This window comes from Cebus imitator, unplaced genomic scaffold (assembly GCF_001604975.1).
Source record: "Cebus imitator isolate Cc_AM_T3 unplaced genomic scaffold, Cebus_imitator-1.0 Scaffold102, whole genome shotgun sequence".
Lineage (NCBI taxonomy): Eukaryota > Metazoa > Chordata > Mammalia > Primates > Cebidae > Cebus > Cebus imitator.
This window is the reverse complement of record NW_016107417.1, coordinates 2,229,153-2,247,411: the sequence shown is the minus strand read 5'-3', so window position 1 is coordinate 2,247,411 and position 18,259 is coordinate 2,229,153. Positions and strand designations below refer to the sequence as shown.

Genomic DNA, 18,259 nt, shown 5'->3' with positions numbered 1-18,259 from the left:
CATTTTGAAAACATAAAGACCATTCAGAGGCAGAGAAGTAGGCAGGTGTGCTGCCTGCATAGAGACCAGAATCCTTCCTGAGGGCTGGAGCGTTAGGGAGATAGTGGGCCCCAGGGGAGGATGCTTGGGAGATTTACTTAGAAAGGTGGCCCAGGCTGGGTTATGGCAGGCCTCAGAGGCCCACTAAAGAGTCAGAATTGGCCAGGCATGGTGGCTTATCATCCCTGTAATCTCAGTACTTTGGGAGGCTGAGGCAGGCAGATTGTTTGAGCCTGGGGATTCAAGACTGGCTTAGGTAACATGGAAAAACTCCCATCTCTACCAAAAAAAAAATAATAATAATTACAAAAAATTAGCCAGGCATGGTGGCATGCACCTGTACTTGGAAGGATGAAGTAAGATAATTGCTTGAGACTGGTCGTGGTGGCTCACACTTATAATTCCAGCACTTTGGGAGGCCAAGGCAGGCAGATCATGAGGTCAGGAGTTCAAGACAAGCCTGGCCAGCATGGTGAAACCCCATCTCTACTAAAAATACAAAAATTAGCCAGGCATGGTGGCGCACACCTGTAGTCCCAGCTACTCGGGAGGCTGAGGCGGGAGAATCACTTGAGACTACAGTGAGTCAAGATCATGCCACTGCCCTCCAGCCTGGGCAACAGAGCGAGATTCCGTCTCAGAAAAAAAAAAAAAAAAAAAAAGATAATCTCTTGAGCCCACAAGTTCAAGGTTGCAGTGAGCTGAGACCGTGCCACCGCACTCCAGCCTGGGCAAGAAAGCAAGAAAGACCCTGTCTAAAAAAAAAGTAAAAAGAAAAGGAAAAAAAAGGAATCAGACTTCATTCTAAGCATTACAAAGCTACTCACACTGTTTAGACAGTGTTGTGATACGATTCTTGTTGTGCTTTAGAAAGACAGCCTTGACATGAGCAGGCAGGATGATTTGAAGAAGGGGAGCTGAGGCTAGTGAAGATTGTTGGAAAGTGATCTGAGGAAAGGCAAAGGCCTGGGCTCAGAAGATGGGATAGAGAGGGTGGATGTGAGAGTGAGGCCAGAGCAGGGACAGACAGCAGTGGCGTAGGGATGAGGAAGGAAGGGAGAATCTCAAGGGAGATTCTGGAGGCTTTGGCCAAGGTGAGAAATGGGGCTATGGCCCTCTCTGGTCTTGTAGACCAGGTGAGGTCTGGTCAGGGCACCAGGGAGATGCATTTAGGGGTCCCCTCTTCTCTCCTGAAGACGGCAGGTCATCAGTCCACTCTTCGTGTGCCAGCAGGTCGTTGGTAACCGGATATTTACTGGATTGGAACCTAAGGTGCCCATGCAGGGTATATTCAGTCACAGGTGAACAGTAGCAATTTTCCATCAGCTGAGGCAGGAGCTTTAGGGCCACGAGCTTTCAGAAGAAGGAATGAATCTCCTCAGGATGGTGATGGGCCCTGGTCAGTCCAAGGAGGCTCCTGGGTGGTCACTGAGTGGGAGGTGATCTTCACTGCTTCTTCTCCATGGCAGGAAATCACTGACCAGGACATGTTTGGAGATGTGAGCACGAGTCTGGTTGTGCCAGAGAAAGTCAAAACTCCCATGAAGTCGAGCAAAACAGATCTCCAGGGCTCTGCCTCCCCCAGGTACTCCAGATGGGAAAAAGCAGAGGGTACACCTGCAGCTATGCTTAGCATGGGCTTTGGGGCCAAGGGAAAGTGGGGCTGGCAGCTTTGGGGTTGGAGGGGCTATATCACCACCCTCTTTCCACCTCCCTGGCAGCAAAGTGGAGGGGGTACACACACCCCGGCAGAAGAGGAGCACACCCCTGAAGGAGCGGCAGCTCTCCAAGCCCCTGAGCGAGAGGACCAACAGTTCCGACAGTGAGCGCTCCCCAGATCTGGGTCACAGCACACAGGTACTTCCAGGTCCCCCAAAAACACCAGGAGCCTCTGAGATTTCCTGAACTTCAGGCTCTGTTTTGTCAGCTTCCTTGGACAGTTAGTTGGAGGGAAGAGGAATACTTGGAAATGCTCTGAACAAAAACTCTTGAAGAAAGACTAAATTAGAGAGGTCTCCTCTATTTTTTACTTAGTGCCATTGTGGAATTGGCTTCCATGCTGACCTCTAGGGAGCAGGCATGGGAGCCAAAAACACTGTGTGGTCCTGGCCTGCCATGGCCTGGAGTGGGTGATTCCACACCTCTGGTGTCTCTGCCTCCATCAGATGTCAGTCTGGAGGTTATTCAGTGAATCCATTGTTCCAGAGGACAGCAGCCTCTGGATCTCATAGGACACCCTGACCCAAGCTCCCAACCTGAGTACTGCTGTGATCAGTCATCATGCTTTCAAGCCTGGAAGCCAACAATATTAAACTATTCCAGCAGAAGGACCTGAGAGTGGGCTGGAAAAGAAGTCCGAAGCAGCTGGGTCTCGGGAATTGTGTTCTCGTTTTGAAGGCCTGTCTTGTCAGAGGTCTGGGGCAGGGATTTTCCCAGCACACCTCACACAGTTCCAGTTCTGCTAGGGTTAAACAGCCAGCCTGTTCATTCCTCTGATAACTTATCAAGTGCGTTGTCAATGTGCCCTCCTGAGCTCCTTGCTATTACATAGCTGAAAATGAACTTGAGACTAGAATAGCCCAGTGCCTGGGGTGAGGTATTGTCCTTCTTGTTAATCACTGTTCCTGAAATACCTTTTGTTCCCTCAGACAGCAGGTCCCCACATAGCACTCGATGCCACTCTCATTATTTCTCTCCCCACTGCCCTCGTTTCCATTTCTCTGAGCATCTGCTGGCCACCCTCTGCCCCACCTCTCCTGGTTCTTACACTGCTGCCCCTCCTGCCATCCACACCATTTCCCATCCGTGAAGCTTGCAGCACCTCCATCCTCTCCACCTACCCTGACAGGACAACCGCTGCGGCTTTGTTCCTGATCTCCATGTGTCCTCTGAGGACTCGCTTTGCTGCTTCTTTCTCCTCTTCTCCATTGTGTCTGGCCAGCAGGAGACTGAGTCTCCCTCCCAAAGTCCTGGTATCTGTTCTCTCTGAACAACCCTGCTCCAGGGACTCCCCTCAAACCAGTCCAGCAGCCCTGTCCTCAGGCTCCCTGGGGACTTCCTAACAAGAGACACTTTCTTTTGTTCCTGCAGATTCCAAGAAAGGTGGTGTATGACCAACTGAATCAAATCCTGGTGTCAGACGCAGCCCTCCCCGAAAATGTCATCCTGGTGAACACCACTGACTGGCAGGGCCAGGTAAGTGCTGAGACTTCGAGGCCATGTGGGGTCCTGGAGGGCAAGCAGTGCATGGGGAAGTGGGAATCTCACCCCTCCGTCAGCCCCCGCCTTCTCTGGACTGAGCCAAGAACTCTGAGTTCTAGTCCCACTTCTGTCATTGTCCAACTTGCAGGATCTTAAGTCACTAACTTTGCTATACCTCGGCTTCCTCATATTGTTTAAAAAAAAAAAAAAAGCAACAGTAACTCCTCCAGGGTTCCACGTGCATCAGGCAGCATAGCGGAATGGAGACCCCTTGAGAGGCACCTGTGCTGTGACCTCCAGGGCTGCCCCCATGAAGGCAGGTCAGCAGGGCAGAGCATCCCTGCTTGCTCCCTCAGCACTGTCCACCTGGGTTAGACATTGGTGCCAGGGACACCTGGAGTAACCTAGCATGTGAAACCCCCTAAGCCTTCCCATCTCTCACACTCTGCATGTCTCATGGGTCTGGCCCCACCCTCTCCTTACTGGTAGTCTGGAGACCTGACTGCCTTTGCCCAGCTTTGATCTGAACTTCAGAGGACAGGGGCCCTACAGCTTGGTCTGGGCCTCGCTTGCCTCTTGTCCCTTGTGAAGGAGTAACATGTTCTCACCTGTGTCCCTGCTGTCCTCCCTCCCTGTCCCAGTATGTGGCCGAGCTGCTCCAGGACCAGCGGAAGCCTGTAGTTTGCACCTGCTCCATCGTGGAGGTCCAGGCCGTGCTGTCCGCCCTGCTGACTCGGATCCAGCGCTAGTAAGGGCTCTGGCCTCCCCTCTCCTGCCCTTAGGAATTCCCTCTGACTTCATCTTCCTGTGCTGACTTCTAAGCAATGGTAGAACCTCCTAGACTCATTAGACCAAGAATCTGCAGAGGGGCACATGTTTTGAGGGGTAGTGGCAGCAGGCTGTGGAGCTCAAGGCCCCTGCAGACCCCAGAGGATTGGGAGTATAAATACCAACTCCTGTGCTCCCTGCCTCCCTGCCTGGACTCCCGCCAGGCCTTGACTTGCTTTATCCTCTTAAACCCATGATGAAGGAGAGGACACGCGGGTTTTAAAAAGACCTTTTACTCCTTCCAACTGCAACAAACTATTAGACAGTCGAGAGTCAGTGCTTCCCCCACCCCCAGGGCCTTCTTAAAGGGCCCGAGGCTCTTGCCCTTGACCTTGCCCTTATGAAAGAGAACCACAGATTTCAGGCCTTGGGGGCACGCACCGTGCAGGCATCCCAGGCACACTACTGAGTCAGCTATTCCGTCTGCTTCATGGGCAATGCCCTCTGACCCTGGATTTTTCTCTTGGTTGTGAAAGCACTGTGGCTTATTCCCTGTATGATCCTCTCTGTATTATTTTGTGGATTGGTTTGCTTTTTCCCTGTGGGTTGTCTAGATCACAGAAAGTTAGCTCAGGGCCTTCCACTGGGCAGGATCCTGACACATGCCCTGAGCATGGCTGTGACACTTCCCTTCCTCCCCAGCTGCAACTGCAACTCTTCCATGCCAAGGCCAGTGAAGGTGGCCGCTGTGGGAGGCCAGAGCTACCTGAGCTCCATCCTCAGATTCTTTGTCAAGTCCCTGGCCAACAAGACCTCTGACTGGCTTGGCTACATGCGTTTCCTCATCATCCCACTCGGTAAAGATGGGTGGCACCAGGAGGGTGTCGGGCATGTGGGTTCCCTAGACAGATGCCTTGTCTAGAGCAGGACGGTGGGGTTGGGGCCTAGGAAGGGACAGTCAGGGAGACCAAGGCCATGGCTAAGGACAGCTGTTCCCACACCATCTCATCTCCTGACGAATCCAACATGTCTGGTTTTCCATCTACCAGGTTCTCACCCTGTGGCCAAATACTTGGGATCAGTTGACAGTAAATACAGTAGTTCCTTCCTGGATTCTGGCTGGAGAGATCTGTTCAGTCGCTCAGAGCCGCCAGTGTCAGGTAACGACCCCATGTAAAGAGCTTCTTCCCACCCCTGGGGTCCACAGGTGCCAGCCCTGGCTACAGGAGGAGGCTGGGCTCATGCTGCTTTTCTCCCTGCAGCTCTCACCTTCCAGATCCTTCTGCCTGTTCATTTTTCTGTAAGTGTTTATTAAGCAGAGGCTCACTGTGCATAGCCCTTCCATCTGCCTGTTTTCAGCCTCTGCTGTTTGCTCTGCTCCTGTTCCTCTGGAAGGAACCAGTGCCATGCTGGCATGGTGGACAGGGCATCTCTCGTAGAGATGAAATACAAGGAGCAGAGAATAGCTACTAAGCACTAACTGGATAAATGAATAACACCACACCAACCAGGTGCTTTCTTGAATATCAAATAAATGTGGCAGGGATCAAGGGTGCAGTGGCTCATGCCTATAATCCCAGCACTTTGAGAGGCCAAGGTGGGTGTTTCACTTGAGCCCAGGAGTTCGAGACCAGCCTGGACAGCATAGCAAGACCCCGTTTCTACAAAAATACAAAAATTAGCTGGGCATGGTGGTATGCGCCCTCCCGAGTAGTCCCAGCTACTCGGGAGGCTGAGGTGGGAGAACTGCTTAAGACCGGAAGGTTGAGGCTGCAGTGTGATCGTGCCACTGCACTCCAGCCTGGGTGGCAGAGTGAAACTCTGTCTCAAAAATAAAATTAAAAAATAAAGGCAGGAGGGATCAGAAGGAGGTTGAGGTTTTCTAGGCTAAGAAGTAGTGAGGACCTGGCACAGCTGAGGAGGAGGTAATGGCAAAGGTCCGTGGGGCAAGGCTTCTGCCACCAGATGAGTATGTGCAAGGACAGGTAGGAGCAAGTGGACATGAGAAGAAGGGTGTGAGTGCCCAAGAAAGAGCAGGGCTTTGAGGAACTTCAAAGATTGGGAGGGATTATGGTTAAGACCATCCTTGGGCTTATGAATCCTTCAAAACAGAAGGACCATAGAGCCCCATCCCTTACTCAACTCCTAGAGTCTGACAGGTCTCAGGAAGGAAGCCCTCTCTGAGAAGGTCTGCAGGTTTGCCGGCTGAAGTCAGTGGGCAGTTAGTGATCTCTTGGCTTTTCTGCAGAGCAACTGGATGTGGTAGGGCGGGTGATGCAGTATGTCAACGGGGCAGCCACGACTCACCAGCTTCCTGTGGCCGAAGCCATGCTGACCTGCCGGCATAAGTTGTAAGTTTGACTTTGAGAGGTTTCTTAAAAATAAGTGGGGTTGGTTAGAATAATCTTGGGCCTTCCTTGCTTTTTCACATTTTCCTCTTCCACATGCTACGTTCCTTCATAGGAACCCGAAAGGTTGTGAGTGGCTTTACCGCCACCTCCCCAGCATTCCTTCCTTGCCCTGGGCCTCCCACCCATAGGAGCCTGAGTTATTCAGTTTCCTTTCCTGCCCTTCAGTATGAAGCAGCCCATCCTCGTAGCTGGAACTCAACATGGGAAGCAGGGAGCGTAGTTTGCATAATCAGGTCATTTGCCCCCATTTTGTGAGCTCCACATGCACAGCAAGTCCCAGACCCTCCCGGTGCTGCCCGGGATGTGATGGGCGCAGGTAGCACAGCGTCCTGGACTCTGCTGCAGCCACAGTGAGATAGGAAAGGCCCATTCGCAGCACTCCTCCCCGTCTCTCCTGCTAACTGTGAAGCTCTCCTGTGTCTCCCAACAGCCCCGATGAAGACTCCTATCAGAAGTTTATTCCCTTCATTGGCGTGAGTACTGACTCCCTCTGCTCGGCACCCCACCCGTTCTCCTGGTCTTCCTGGTCCCCTTACACAGGAAAACAAAAGATTCATCTAGAACAGTGTTCTCCAGACACTGGAGATTTTGCCCCCAGGGGCTACCTGGCAGTGTCTGGAGATGTGTTTGGTTGTCATACTGGGGGCACCCGGTGGGTAGATGCCAGGGATGCCGCCTATTATCCTCCAGTGCACAGGTGGTCCTGCAGCAGAGAATGGCTCGGCCCCAAGTGTCAGTAGTGTGGAGGTGGAGAAACCCTGGGCCAGGATGTGGATTGGACTGCCCCTTTTAGTGTCTGCCTTTTCCAAATCACTGTCCCTGGGTCCATCACACATGTCTCCTTTTTATTACACCAGTCCCTGACCTTGGTCCCTTTGCCTGGGGAGTGATGTCCAGAGCGTGGCTCAGGGGTAAGGAGCTGCCTCGGCAGCAGTGGAGGGAGGTATTCTGCAGCAAAGTCTGAAAACAGATACTCTGTCTTCATGGTTAGATAGACCACTGAGAGGAAGGCTTTCTTATTTCCTTTTCTATTTAGTTGAGGAGAAATCTCTATACTAGTAAACTTTGAAAGTCAAGGAAGAACCCTGTGGATGTCTCTGATGGCAGGTGCGATGCTGGCCATCTGTTCATTCAGCAGCAGTTGGGCCACAGGCGCTGCCTGACCTAGGAAGGGGCCCAGAGGGAGCTGTGCAGCCCTGCCAGGGGCTGGAGCACGTCACTGAAACAGGACTGAAAACTTCGATTTCTACTTACAAGAACTTCGCATTTCCCTTCCAAACCAGCTTGTATCATTTGGTTGGTTAGTTGGTTGGTTGGTTGGTTAGTTTTGAGATGGAATCTTGCTCTGTAGCCCAGGCTGGAGTGCAGTGGTGCAATCTCGGCTCACTGCAATCTCCACTTCCCGGGTTCAAGCAATTCTCCTGCCTCAGCCTCCCGAGTAGCTGGGATTACAGGCACACACCACCATGCCTGGTTAATTTTTGTATTTTTAGTAGAGATGGGGTTTCACCATGTTGGTCAGACTGGTCTCGAACTCCTGACCTCAGGCGATCTGCCCGCCTTAGCCTCTCGAAGTGCTGGGATTACAGGCATGAGCCACCTTTTCTGGTCCTGTTTTTATTTTTATTTTATTTATTTATTTTTTTGAGATGGAGTCTCACTCTTGTCACCCATGCTGGAGTGCAGTGGCATGATCTCAGGTCACTGCAACCTCTACCTCCCAGGTTCAGGTAATCATCCTGCGTCAGCCTCCTGAATAGCTGGGACCACAGGTACACACCACCACACCTGGCTAATTTTTGTATTTTTTTGCTGAGATGACGTTTTGCCGTGGTGCCCAGGCTGGTCTCAAACTCTTGGACTCAAGAGATCTGCTTGCCTCAGCCTACCAAAGTGCTGGGATTACAGGCGTGAGCCAATGCGCCCGGCCAGTTTGTATCTTCTGTAATTTCCTTGAGGCTTCCTGGTAGCTTCTAGAGGGGGAAGGGCTCATGCAGATGAGGAGACCTAGCTGCCCCCTCTCCCTGCTCTCTGCACATCACATCCAAGATGTGAATGTCTTACGTGATCTCGAGATACCTGAGCTGGGAAAATCCAGCAGCCCCTTCTCGTGCCGTGCAGAGCCTCCTGTCCTGCAATCCAGTCAGACCCTGGTTAGCCCCTGGGCTGCTCCCATAGCCACATTATAGGCCCCAGGACCATGACCAGTAGTCATGGCTGGCTGTTGGACACATCTTTGTAGAGCTGTGAGTTACTTCTCACTCAGGCCTTGCAACCAAGAGAGAGAGAGAGAACAAATTTTTTAAAAATTGAAAACCAAAAGAGCTAGTAACCTCACCAAATGCCAGGGAAACAAGGAGAGAAGGGGACTGTGTCCAGGAAACCTCAGGGTGGCAATTTGTTCCTCCTTGGGAATCAAAATAAGGGCCCATAGAGAATCGGGACAGACCTCAGCGAACACAGCCTTGCTGTCCTGTGTGGTAGGACTCAAGGCAACCAGCTGCAGGCCTGTGTGGTAGACTTCACTCCTCCAGACTCTAGCCCTCTGGACTCTAGCCCAGATGCTCCTTTGCCTGGGACTGGGCCCAGGAGATAGGGCCCGGTACTTCACCTGTCACTTCAGACCCCAGCCTGGATGCTCACCTAATCCATGGCTGTGTTCTTTTCTAGCCACTGGAGGGCCCAGGCTGTCCTTTCTAGAATTCTCTATGGAGAATTGAAAATTCTTAAGGAATCCCCCCACCCCTGTTCAGTACTCCTCCAGACTCCAGGAAGACCAGAGAGGAGAGGGCTGGTCTCCACACCTTAGCGCGTCCACTTGGCCTTGCAGGCACTCCCACCTGGCAAAGATGGAGCCATCTTCCTAGGCCCTCTGCCCATGGGAGCTTAGACAAATGTGATCAGGACACTGCAGTGGTTCCTGCCTTCAGCCCTTTATCCCCAGAGAAGACTGCAAAGTCTCACGTACCCCACCTCATTGTTGCAACTGTGTTTTGTTTTGTTTTGTTTTCCTCCCACAGCTGGGCCACTCCAAATTTTATTTACTTATTTATTTATTTAAAGATGGATTGTCGCTCTGTCACCTGGGTTGGAGTGCAGTGGTGCGATCTCAGCTCACTGCAACCTTCACCTCCCGGGTTCAAGTAATTCTCCTGCTTCAGCCTCCCAAGTAGGTGGGATTACAGGCACGTGCCACCATGCCCAGCTGATGAGACAGGGTCTCACCATGTTGCCCAGGCTGGTCTTGAACTCCTGACCTCAGGTGATCCACCTGCCTCAGCCTCCCGAAGTGCTGGGATTACAGGTGTGAGCCACCGTGCCTGGCCCAGATTTGCAAAGATATTAAAAGTTGACAATAAAATAATGTGTAGTGATGGCTTTTGTGCCAACCATCTGTTTCTGATTGGATCGGAACATGCCTGCTTTCACAGGAGGATCAAATGAGTGTCTCTTCTCTCCTTGCAGGTGGTGAAGGTGGGTCTGGTTGAAGACTCTCCCTCCACAGCAGGTGAGCCTGGGGCTCCCTTACTCTGTGGAGTGAGGGTGGTGACCTCCCTGTCTTCTTTCTAGTCCAGCAGGCCTGAAGTTAAGGCTCTGGATGTCCTGAGGGAAGTCAGAGCTTGTGCAGGAAGCCTGTGGGCACCCACACTCCCCCACTGCAGTGGTGGTTGGAGGAGATGGGAAGGAGCCTGGGGCCGAAGGAGGAAAGCAGGCCGCCGTGTTGAGGGAGGAACCCTGGTTCCTTGCCACCACCAAGTCAGGGATAGCTTCCTTTGGCCGATTGTGTTTGTCGTTTTTCCCCTGACAGGTGATGTGGACGACTCTCCTGTGGTCAGCCTTACTGTGCCCTCCACATCACCACCCTCCAGCTCAGGCCTGAGCCGAGATGCCACCGCCACCCCACCCTCCTCCCCGTCCATGAGCAGCGCCCTGGCCATTGTGGGGTAAGGCTTCTGCCCGTACCTGCCTATCCTGCCATGCCCTCCATCAGGCCCACCCGGCTGATTCCATTGAGGCACACGGGCTTAGAAGGCAGCCACAGGAAGCTTGGCATGGCGGTACACACCTGTGGTCTCAGCTGCTCGAGGCTGAAGCGAGAGGATCGCTTGAGCCCAGGGGTTTGAGGCTGCAGTGAGCCATAATCGCACCACTGTATTGTAGCCTGTCTGACAGCAAGACCCTGTCTCTCCAGAAAAACCCCAAAACACTAAAGTTAGAATTCAGAGACGTCACCATCTGGCCTGGGTACAGGAGGACACTTTCTGGCCTATTTCACAGTATTGGGTTGAATGAGACCATGTTAGCAGAGAGGCCTGTAGACTGTAAAGTGCTGTGCAGGTGTCTTTTTATGGGACCTCCCTGGTGGTAGAGAGAGCATGGCACTTGGGAAATAAAACACATGAGGGCTTGAATGGCTCTGCCTTCTGAGGGCTTGAATGGCTCTGTCTTCTGTCCACTGGCTTAGCTTGGACAAGTTATTGAACTTCAGTTTCATCTAATGAGGAGAGGTGAAGTGGCCACGTTGCAGAGCTGTGAAGCAGGTTACATAAGAGCATGAAAACTGGGTGTGCTGGCTCAGCCTGTAGTCCCGGTCACTCCAGAGGCCAAGGCAGGAGGATCACTTGAGCCCAGGAGTTCAAAGCTAGGCCTGGGCCACACAGTGACGTGGATTGGGCTGTCCCTTTTAGTGTCCTCCTTTTTTCTTTTTTAGAGATGTGGATTGTCTTCATTGGTGACAGTCAGAGGGTCTCTCTAAAGGAAGCAATCCATGTCTCTAAAAAAGAAGAAAAAAGGAACATGCGTGTCAGCACCTGGCACAGTGAGGCGGCCCTGCTGATGTGCTGGTGTGGGAGCGGGAGCGGGTGCCGGAGCCTGGGTTCAGGCTGAATCTCAGACCGCTGGAAGTGATACAGGAGGTGGCCATGTCTTTAGGATCTCATGTATCTAAAGTTTAGATCAAAGGTCCAGGAGCAGGGGCAGAGGGAGGCTGGAGGGTGGGCTTCTGACAAGAAGAGGCTGAGGTGAGAGGAGAGCAGGCATGGTCAGCTCTGGGAGGGAGCAGCCTTCCTTCCCTTCCCCCATGTCGCGGCCTTCCACCTTCACGCCTTCCCTTTCCTTGTAGCAATAGCGAGGGTGGCATTGGCCAGTGGCTTCCCCCAAAGTGCCAGTGATGTGTTGTGTGGCACGAGGCCTGCCTCAGAGCTAGAATCCCAGTCCCTGGTATCATTCATCCTCTGCTTCTCAGGGTGCCTCCCCTCTTCTGGAGGGGACCGTGGACGAAAGGAGGTCAAGTTCTGACCTGGGGACCTCAGCTTCCTGGAGGCATTTTCTCTCATCTCACCCCACAGCAGAAGGGTTTTTGTCCAGCATGGATTTAGGGAGCCTTGGTACCAACCCTTCCCTCCACCTTCTTTCCCTTCCAAGTTAATCTTGTGTTTTTTTTTTTTTTTTTTTTTTAGACGGAGTTTCACTCTTGTTACCCAGGCTGGAGTGCAATGGCGCGATCTCGGCTCACCGCAACCTCCGCCTCCTGGGTTCAGGCAATTCTCCTGCCTCAGCCTCCTGAGTAGCTGGGATTACAGGCACACACCACCATGCCCAGCTAATTTTTTGTATTTTTAGTAGAGACGGGGTTTCACCATGTTGACCAGGATAGTCTTGATCTCTTGACCTCGTGATCCACCCGCCTCGGCCTCCCAAAGTGCTGGGATTACAGGCTTGAGCCACCGCGCCCGGCCGTTAATCTTGTTTTTTAATGGAATCTCTGAAATGAGGCAGAAAGAGAAAAATCAGATGACTTTCCTAGCCTGTGTACCTATTGTGTCTGACGCCTCCTTTCAAGACACATCAGGCCTTTTCTCAGGAGCTAAAATTATCACTGAGCTGAGTGCCATGAAAAGGAGAAAGCCACAGGTCGGGCCGGCACCAGCCACTGTCCTGTGGCTGCACTGGAGTCGCCTGCGGGGCTTCTGCCTGGCCCAGGTGCTCTCTCCAGCCCAAGGCTGTTTGGCCCAGGCTTTGCCTGCTGGGTCGTGTGTGTGTGTGCGCACGCGCACGCGCGCGTTGTGTATTTGTGGGTACACACGTGAACTTATGTACACACACACTTTCTTCCTTCATAAAGCTTCCTTCTCTGCTTCCCTCATCATCCTGTGAGGCTTTTATTTGGTTTCTCTTCCATGATTTGGGCCTTTATTCCTCCCCGGCTTTGTTCTCAAATCAGCCTGATTCACCTCTCCCACATGAGCTGCTCTGTGTGGCTGGAGGGAACAGAGCCGCGGCCTTTCTCAGCCCGTCCTCCCAGGGGCTGCCATGGCTCCCACCCCATCTGGCCCATGTAGTTGGGAGCTGACAACAGAGCGGACCTCTCCTCTTTGTTTCCTTTCCTCAGGAGCCCAAATAGCCCATATGGGGACGTGATTGGCCTCCAGGTGGACTACTGGTTGGGCCACCCTGGGGAGCGGAGGAGGGAAGGCGACAAGAGGGACGCCAGCTCGAAGAACACCCTCAAGAGTGTCTTCCGCTCAGTGCAGGTGTCCCGCCTGCCCCATAGTGGGGAGGCCCAGCTTTCTGGCACCATGGCCATGACCGTGGTCACCAAAGAAAAGAACAAGAAAGGTAAGTGCCCTCAAAGCCAGGGGCCACCAGGCCTCCCATCTCCTCTCTCAGGGCCTAGGAGAAAGTCTGTTTTGGGGAGATTTGGGATGAAGATGAAGCACCCCCTGGTGTGGCCTGGGGTACAGAAGGGGCAGTCCCACCTCACCTTGAGGGACAAGGCTATTCCTTCTATCATGCAGGAAACCAAGGCTGCAGAGTCACTTGGTCACTCTCTGCTGAACTCCAGCACCTTAGGGTCTGAGGCAGCTGCCACTGTGTAATGAAGGGGGCCCTTCTGGCCACTGCTGTCCAGGACGGACTGCAGACAGGAAGGGGCCTCTCTATACCACAGCCCTGAGTCCCTGTGGCACAGGAGCAGAGCACTTACATCCAACCCTGGAGGCCACTCCAAAGACACTTCATGAGCAAAAGGACGTGGTTGTATTTTAAGGATTAAAGGGGCATGTAGTCCATTCTAGATGGAAGGGGTAGCTTAAGCAGCTGGAGGGAGAGTTGGAGCTGGCCTGGCTCCTGTGCTCGGGAGTGAGGCAGGAACCCCCACAGCCGGACCAGTGCTGAGGCAGCGCCTGCCACCATTGGTGCCAACTTGGGACCCACGACTGGCTGTGCACCTGCAGCACTGGCGTGACCCGCCCCTGCCTCCTTCGGGTGTTCCCAAAGCAGCTGTGCCTATTTCTGTGCATGCCTCCCCTCTGCAGAGTTCCCCTGGGCGGTTAGGAAGGGGGCTGTGCCAGGCCCACAGCCAAAACCCACGGCCTGCAGCATGGAGACTTGCCAAGAGTGGCTGCCCGCTCAGCAGTGCCCTCCCTGTCCTTGCTTCTGTTCTGGAGTGGGAGTGGAATGGGGAGCACTCCCCGGCATCCCCAGGGCAGCGTGAGGACAAACTCATGCTGCATTGGCTCCTGCACAGAGCACGCGTCTGACAGGAAGGCAGGTCCTTGCCCCACAGGCTGCCTAGAACATTCCAGCTGGAAAGGACTTCAGAGACCATCTGGACCAAGGTCTTCACTGAACAGGGGATGATATCGAGCCCCAGGGAGAGGAGCGGGACCTTAGCTAAAGTCACCAGCCCAGTGCTGGGACTGAGTCACCTGAAGATCCTGACCCACAGCCCGGTGCCAGGGAGGAGGCAGGGGGTTGCAGATCACCTCCCCTCACCACAGGAAGCAGGGGACAGTGGGAGCTGGGGAGGAGAGGGGTGGCGGCTTCCCCAGGAGCTGGGATAGAGGTAGCCCTGCTTGCTTTCCAGTTCCCACCATCTTCCTGAGCAAGAAACCCCGAGAAAAGGAGGTGGATTCTAAGAGCCAGGTCATCGAAGGCATCAGCCGCCTCATCTGCTCAGCCAAGCAGCAGCAGACCATGCTGAGAGGTGTGAGGGCGGGCAGGGTCGGGCAGGAGGGTGAGAAAGGGACTGGAGAGGGAGGCAGGTGACGGCCCTCCCCGAGAGGCCCTGGGGAGATGACCTGAGCAGCCTGGTCACCCCTCCTTTCCCTGTCACCCCCAGTGTCCATTGATGGGGTCGAGTGGAGTGACATCAAGTTCTTCCAGCTGGCAGCCCAGTGGCCCACCCACGTCAAGCACTTTCCAGTGGGACTCTTCAGTGGCAGCAAGGCCACCTGAGGCCCTGTCTCCCAGCCACTCTCCCTCCTGGCACTGCCACCAGCCTCACCGCCTGCGGGCAGGGGGAGGCCAGCTAGCCCAGGCCCAGCATCCCTTCCCTGGCACCAGGGTCTGCCTCTCACTCGCCCAGGTCCCAAAGGACACTGCCACGGGGATGCCTCCCCTCCCCTTCAGCCCACCCCTGTGCAGCCCCTCCTCGTTCCTGCTTTTCCCCTTCTCCCGCCTGCTCCAGGCCCAGGGCATGTTGGTTTTGCCTTCCGGTGCCCATAGTCCCCGGGACTGAGTCCACCAGGCCTTCCTTCACCCAGCTTCCAACCTTTTCCTTGTGGCATCAGTTCCCTTCCTGGAAATGGGAAAGCTGGAATCCTGGTCCCCAGGGGGAGAGCCCAGTCCTCCCGCAACCCCTCCAGCTACCAGGGTGTCCTCTAAGGCACAGCTGCCAGATCCCCTCACTCTGCCGCTTCCAGCAGGACCCAGGGCCACGTTCCACTCTTGTGGGGTTCTCTGCCTGCCCCAGAGCTTCCCAGGGGAGGGTAAGGGAGCACCCTCCTGAGCCCACGGGACCCTGGCTCCACAGCTTACAGGGGCAGAAGGCAGCTCCCCCAACTCTGGAACCCTGTTGCTATGGTGACACAGTATTTCTGGGATGGAGGGGCCTCCCAGCCTCCCCTCACCGCCTGTGCACGACTTCCTCACCACTCCCAGCTCCCCTGAGATGTCGTGTGTGTGTCCTGAGCGTTTCTTTGGTTCTTTGCACGACCAGTCTCTTATTTGTACTGTGTGATGCACCCTGTGCACCGGTCACTGTCTTTGTGGCTTCCTCCCTTGTTGATGATGCTCCTGTCTCTGCCTCCCAGCCCCTCCCCCAGCACAGCTCTGCCTGGATTGGAGAGATGGGAGGCAGAACCCCACCACCATACTGTCTGTGGCCTCTTAGACGTCCCATTTATCTCCTATTCATCTCCCTCCTCCTACCATGTCAGTTTGTTTGCCTTTCCCTACTCTGTTCTTCCCTCTCCTTAGGCCCCAGCGTGGGCCCAGACCCATCCTCCCAGCCAGGTTTCCCTCCAGCAGGCTCCTTCCCTCCCACTCACCTCCCTTTCACCAACTCGGGGTCTGAGCCCCTCAGCCTTGACTGTCCGTGTTCTCAGGAGTGGCTGAGGACACAGGGCCCCAGCCCAGCCCTCTGCGTCCCGCCAGACCCTCTGGAGCTTTTCTCTTGTCTTCTCACCCCTTCCCAGAAGTTTTTGCACAGAACTTCATTTTGAAAGTGTTTTTCTCATCTTCCGTACCTCCCCCACGCTCTCTTCCAGCCCTTCCCATGGCTCAGCCCTACTGTCCTGAGCGTCTCCTGGGCCAGAGAGAGGAGATGGGGGTGGGAGGGACTGAGTTGATGTTGGGTTTTTCATTCAATAAACTGTTGATTTCTTACCGACTGCCTTGGGCTTCTGTGCCCCTCACTGTGCTGCAGGAGCTGCCCAACCCCTTCTGCACAGGGCAGCCCAACTCTGGTGAATATCTGCCAGGAACATGGGCAGAAACAAGCGCATTCCCATGTTCTCAATCATGGAAACAGGCTTGAAGGTGTCTCACCTGGTATGAGGCAGGCAGAGGTCACAAACAGGAAAGAGATGCCATTTCCACACCAAAAGCCCTTTTTCCCCCGGGAACCCAGCATCCCCAAATCTCACCTCCTAAGGCAGTGACGTGTTGAGGGTGGCTTCCCCACTTCTGATCAAAGGTCAGAATTTAGCTTCTCTTCCCCTGCTGCAGGTTGGTGAAGTCTGAGCAAAGGGGTCTTTGCCTCTGCAGGTGGAGGGGCTGGGGCTGAGGTCCATCTATGAAGTTCCCTTTCCTGCAAGCCCTTGACTTAGAGATGGAAAGCAGTGGTAGCCACTGTTCCCTGGGTACCTGGTTCTTCCACAGGCTTCCAAGCCAGGCCTGCACACACAGCCTCCACCATGGAGAAGTAGCCAGAGGTGGCTGGGCATGGTGGCTCACACCCGTAGTCCTAGCACTTAGGGAGGCCAAGGCAGGCGGATTGCCTTGCTCAAGAGTTCGAGACCAGCCTGGGCAATGCGGTGAAACCCTGTCTCTACTAAAAACTACAAAAAATTAGCGGGGCCTGGTGGTATGCGCCTGTAATCTCAGCTACTCAAGAAGCTGAGGCACAAGAATCACTTGAACCTGGGAAGCAGAGGTTGCAGTGAGCCAAGATTGCACCACCACACTCCAGCCTGGGCAACAGAATGAGACTGTCTCAAAAAAAAAAAAAAGTGCCCAGAGGTGAAGCCTTGCAGGAGGGGCAGCAGTTGGCATCCTTGCCCTGCAGGTACACCCCCATAGGAGTAGATGGCCATGCAGAGCCAGCTGTCACTGGCCTCAGTCTTGGGTTCCCCAAGCCCTGTGCCCAGATGAGCTCACGTGGAGAGGGTCTGGGACCCAGCTATGTGGCCCTGCTCAAACTCTCTGAACCTAGAAAATGAAAGTCATGCCTGCCTTCTAAATGAGGTGATAGCGGTGTTGGTGAGAGGGAAGGCCAGGAGAAGCAAATCATACTTAGTGTGAACTAGACCCAGGTCATGAATGTGGCTGCAGAGCAGGATGAAGTGCCCATAAAGCCTTCCCAGAGCGCAGCCAGCCAAGGGCTGCAGGGCAGGGGCTGTGCAGAGCTGGGGGCCAGGGAGCTCCAGTGGATGGGGCGGGACAGGTAGACTTGGACCCCGGCTTCTGGCCCTCTTAGGTTCTGGTCCAGTCCTAGGAGAGGGTGAGGGGTGAACTCTCAGCTTGTCTGCGTCTGACACCATATCCTCAGTCTCCCCTTCTGTGGCAATAAATCCCCCACCCTGCTCACATCCCCGGGCCCATCCCTCTCCACTCCTTGAGGACTTTGCTCCTACAGTCACTCGCTCTCCTGTACTGTGGGTTCTCTCCTCTGCCAGGACTTTCCCACCCACTTACATGCATCCCAAGTGGATAAGCTCAGTATTAAAGACCATAGACTTCCAGGTTCCCTTCAGCTGCCATGCCTTGTCTCTGCTCCCCTTACAGTAGAAATCTTCCAAAGAGCTGTGTGTGTTCCCCATCTCCACTTCTACCCAGTCCCTTCCAGTTTTTTCCTCACAATCCCACCAAAAGTTTCCTTACCAAGGTTTCAATGGCCTGGGTTGCCCAATCCTATCAGTAGCATTGGATGCAAATAATCACCTGGTTGAGTCTCTCCACCTGGCCTGTGGACAGCTCTCTGCCCTCCCACCTCTTTGGCCTCTCCTTGGCCTCCCTTTCTACAGTGTCCTCAGCTTCCCAGCCTCGAACCTGGAGCACTCGGGAGTTCAGCCTCTAGCCTCCTCTCCGTATACTCAGCCCTAAAGGAAGGTCACTTGGTCCCATGTCGTGAAATGTGCTTGCCTGGGAGATTTCCCTCCTAGTAAATGCAAACTCCATTCTTAAGTTCCGAGACTGAAAACTGGGGAATCCTCCTCAATTCCTGTTCTTCTCGTACCCGCCATCCAATCTATCAGCAAGTCCTCCAGGCTTACGCTGACAGTGCCTCTCCCCTCCCTCTGCCGCAATTATCTCTTGTCTGGATAGGCTTCTTTTTT

General features: G+C 54.1%; 1 protein-coding gene across 1 annotated transcript in view; it reads left to right on the top strand.

Annotated features, from left to right (window-relative positions):
• Nucleotides 1-16,093, top strand: part of PACS1 (phosphofurin acidic cluster sorting protein 1) — a 186,529-nt gene extending 170,436 nt beyond the window's left edge. Inside the window, exons 12-24 of the mRNA XM_017537094.2 lie at nucleotides 1,509-1,624; nucleotides 1,761-1,896; nucleotides 3,130-3,234; nucleotides 3,882-3,988; nucleotides 4,711-4,865; nucleotides 5,058-5,168; nucleotides 6,257-6,359; nucleotides 6,850-6,892; nucleotides 9,885-9,927; nucleotides 10,228-10,363; nucleotides 12,811-13,037; nucleotides 14,287-14,406; nucleotides 14,542-16,093. Of these exons, the coding sequence (XP_017392583.1) occupies nucleotides 1,509-1,624; nucleotides 1,761-1,896; nucleotides 3,130-3,234; nucleotides 3,882-3,988; nucleotides 4,711-4,865; nucleotides 5,058-5,168; nucleotides 6,257-6,359; nucleotides 6,850-6,892; nucleotides 9,885-9,927; nucleotides 10,228-10,363; nucleotides 12,811-13,037; nucleotides 14,287-14,406; nucleotides 14,542-14,657 (1,518 nt within the window). The 3' untranslated portion in view covers nucleotides 14,658-16,093. The remainder of the gene's footprint in view (nucleotides 1-1,508; nucleotides 1,625-1,760; nucleotides 1,897-3,129; nucleotides 3,235-3,881; nucleotides 3,989-4,710; nucleotides 4,866-5,057; nucleotides 5,169-6,256; nucleotides 6,360-6,849; nucleotides 6,893-9,884; nucleotides 9,928-10,227; nucleotides 10,364-12,810; nucleotides 13,038-14,286; nucleotides 14,407-14,541) is intronic.
• Nucleotides 16,094-18,259: the final 2,166 nt, after the last annotated feature.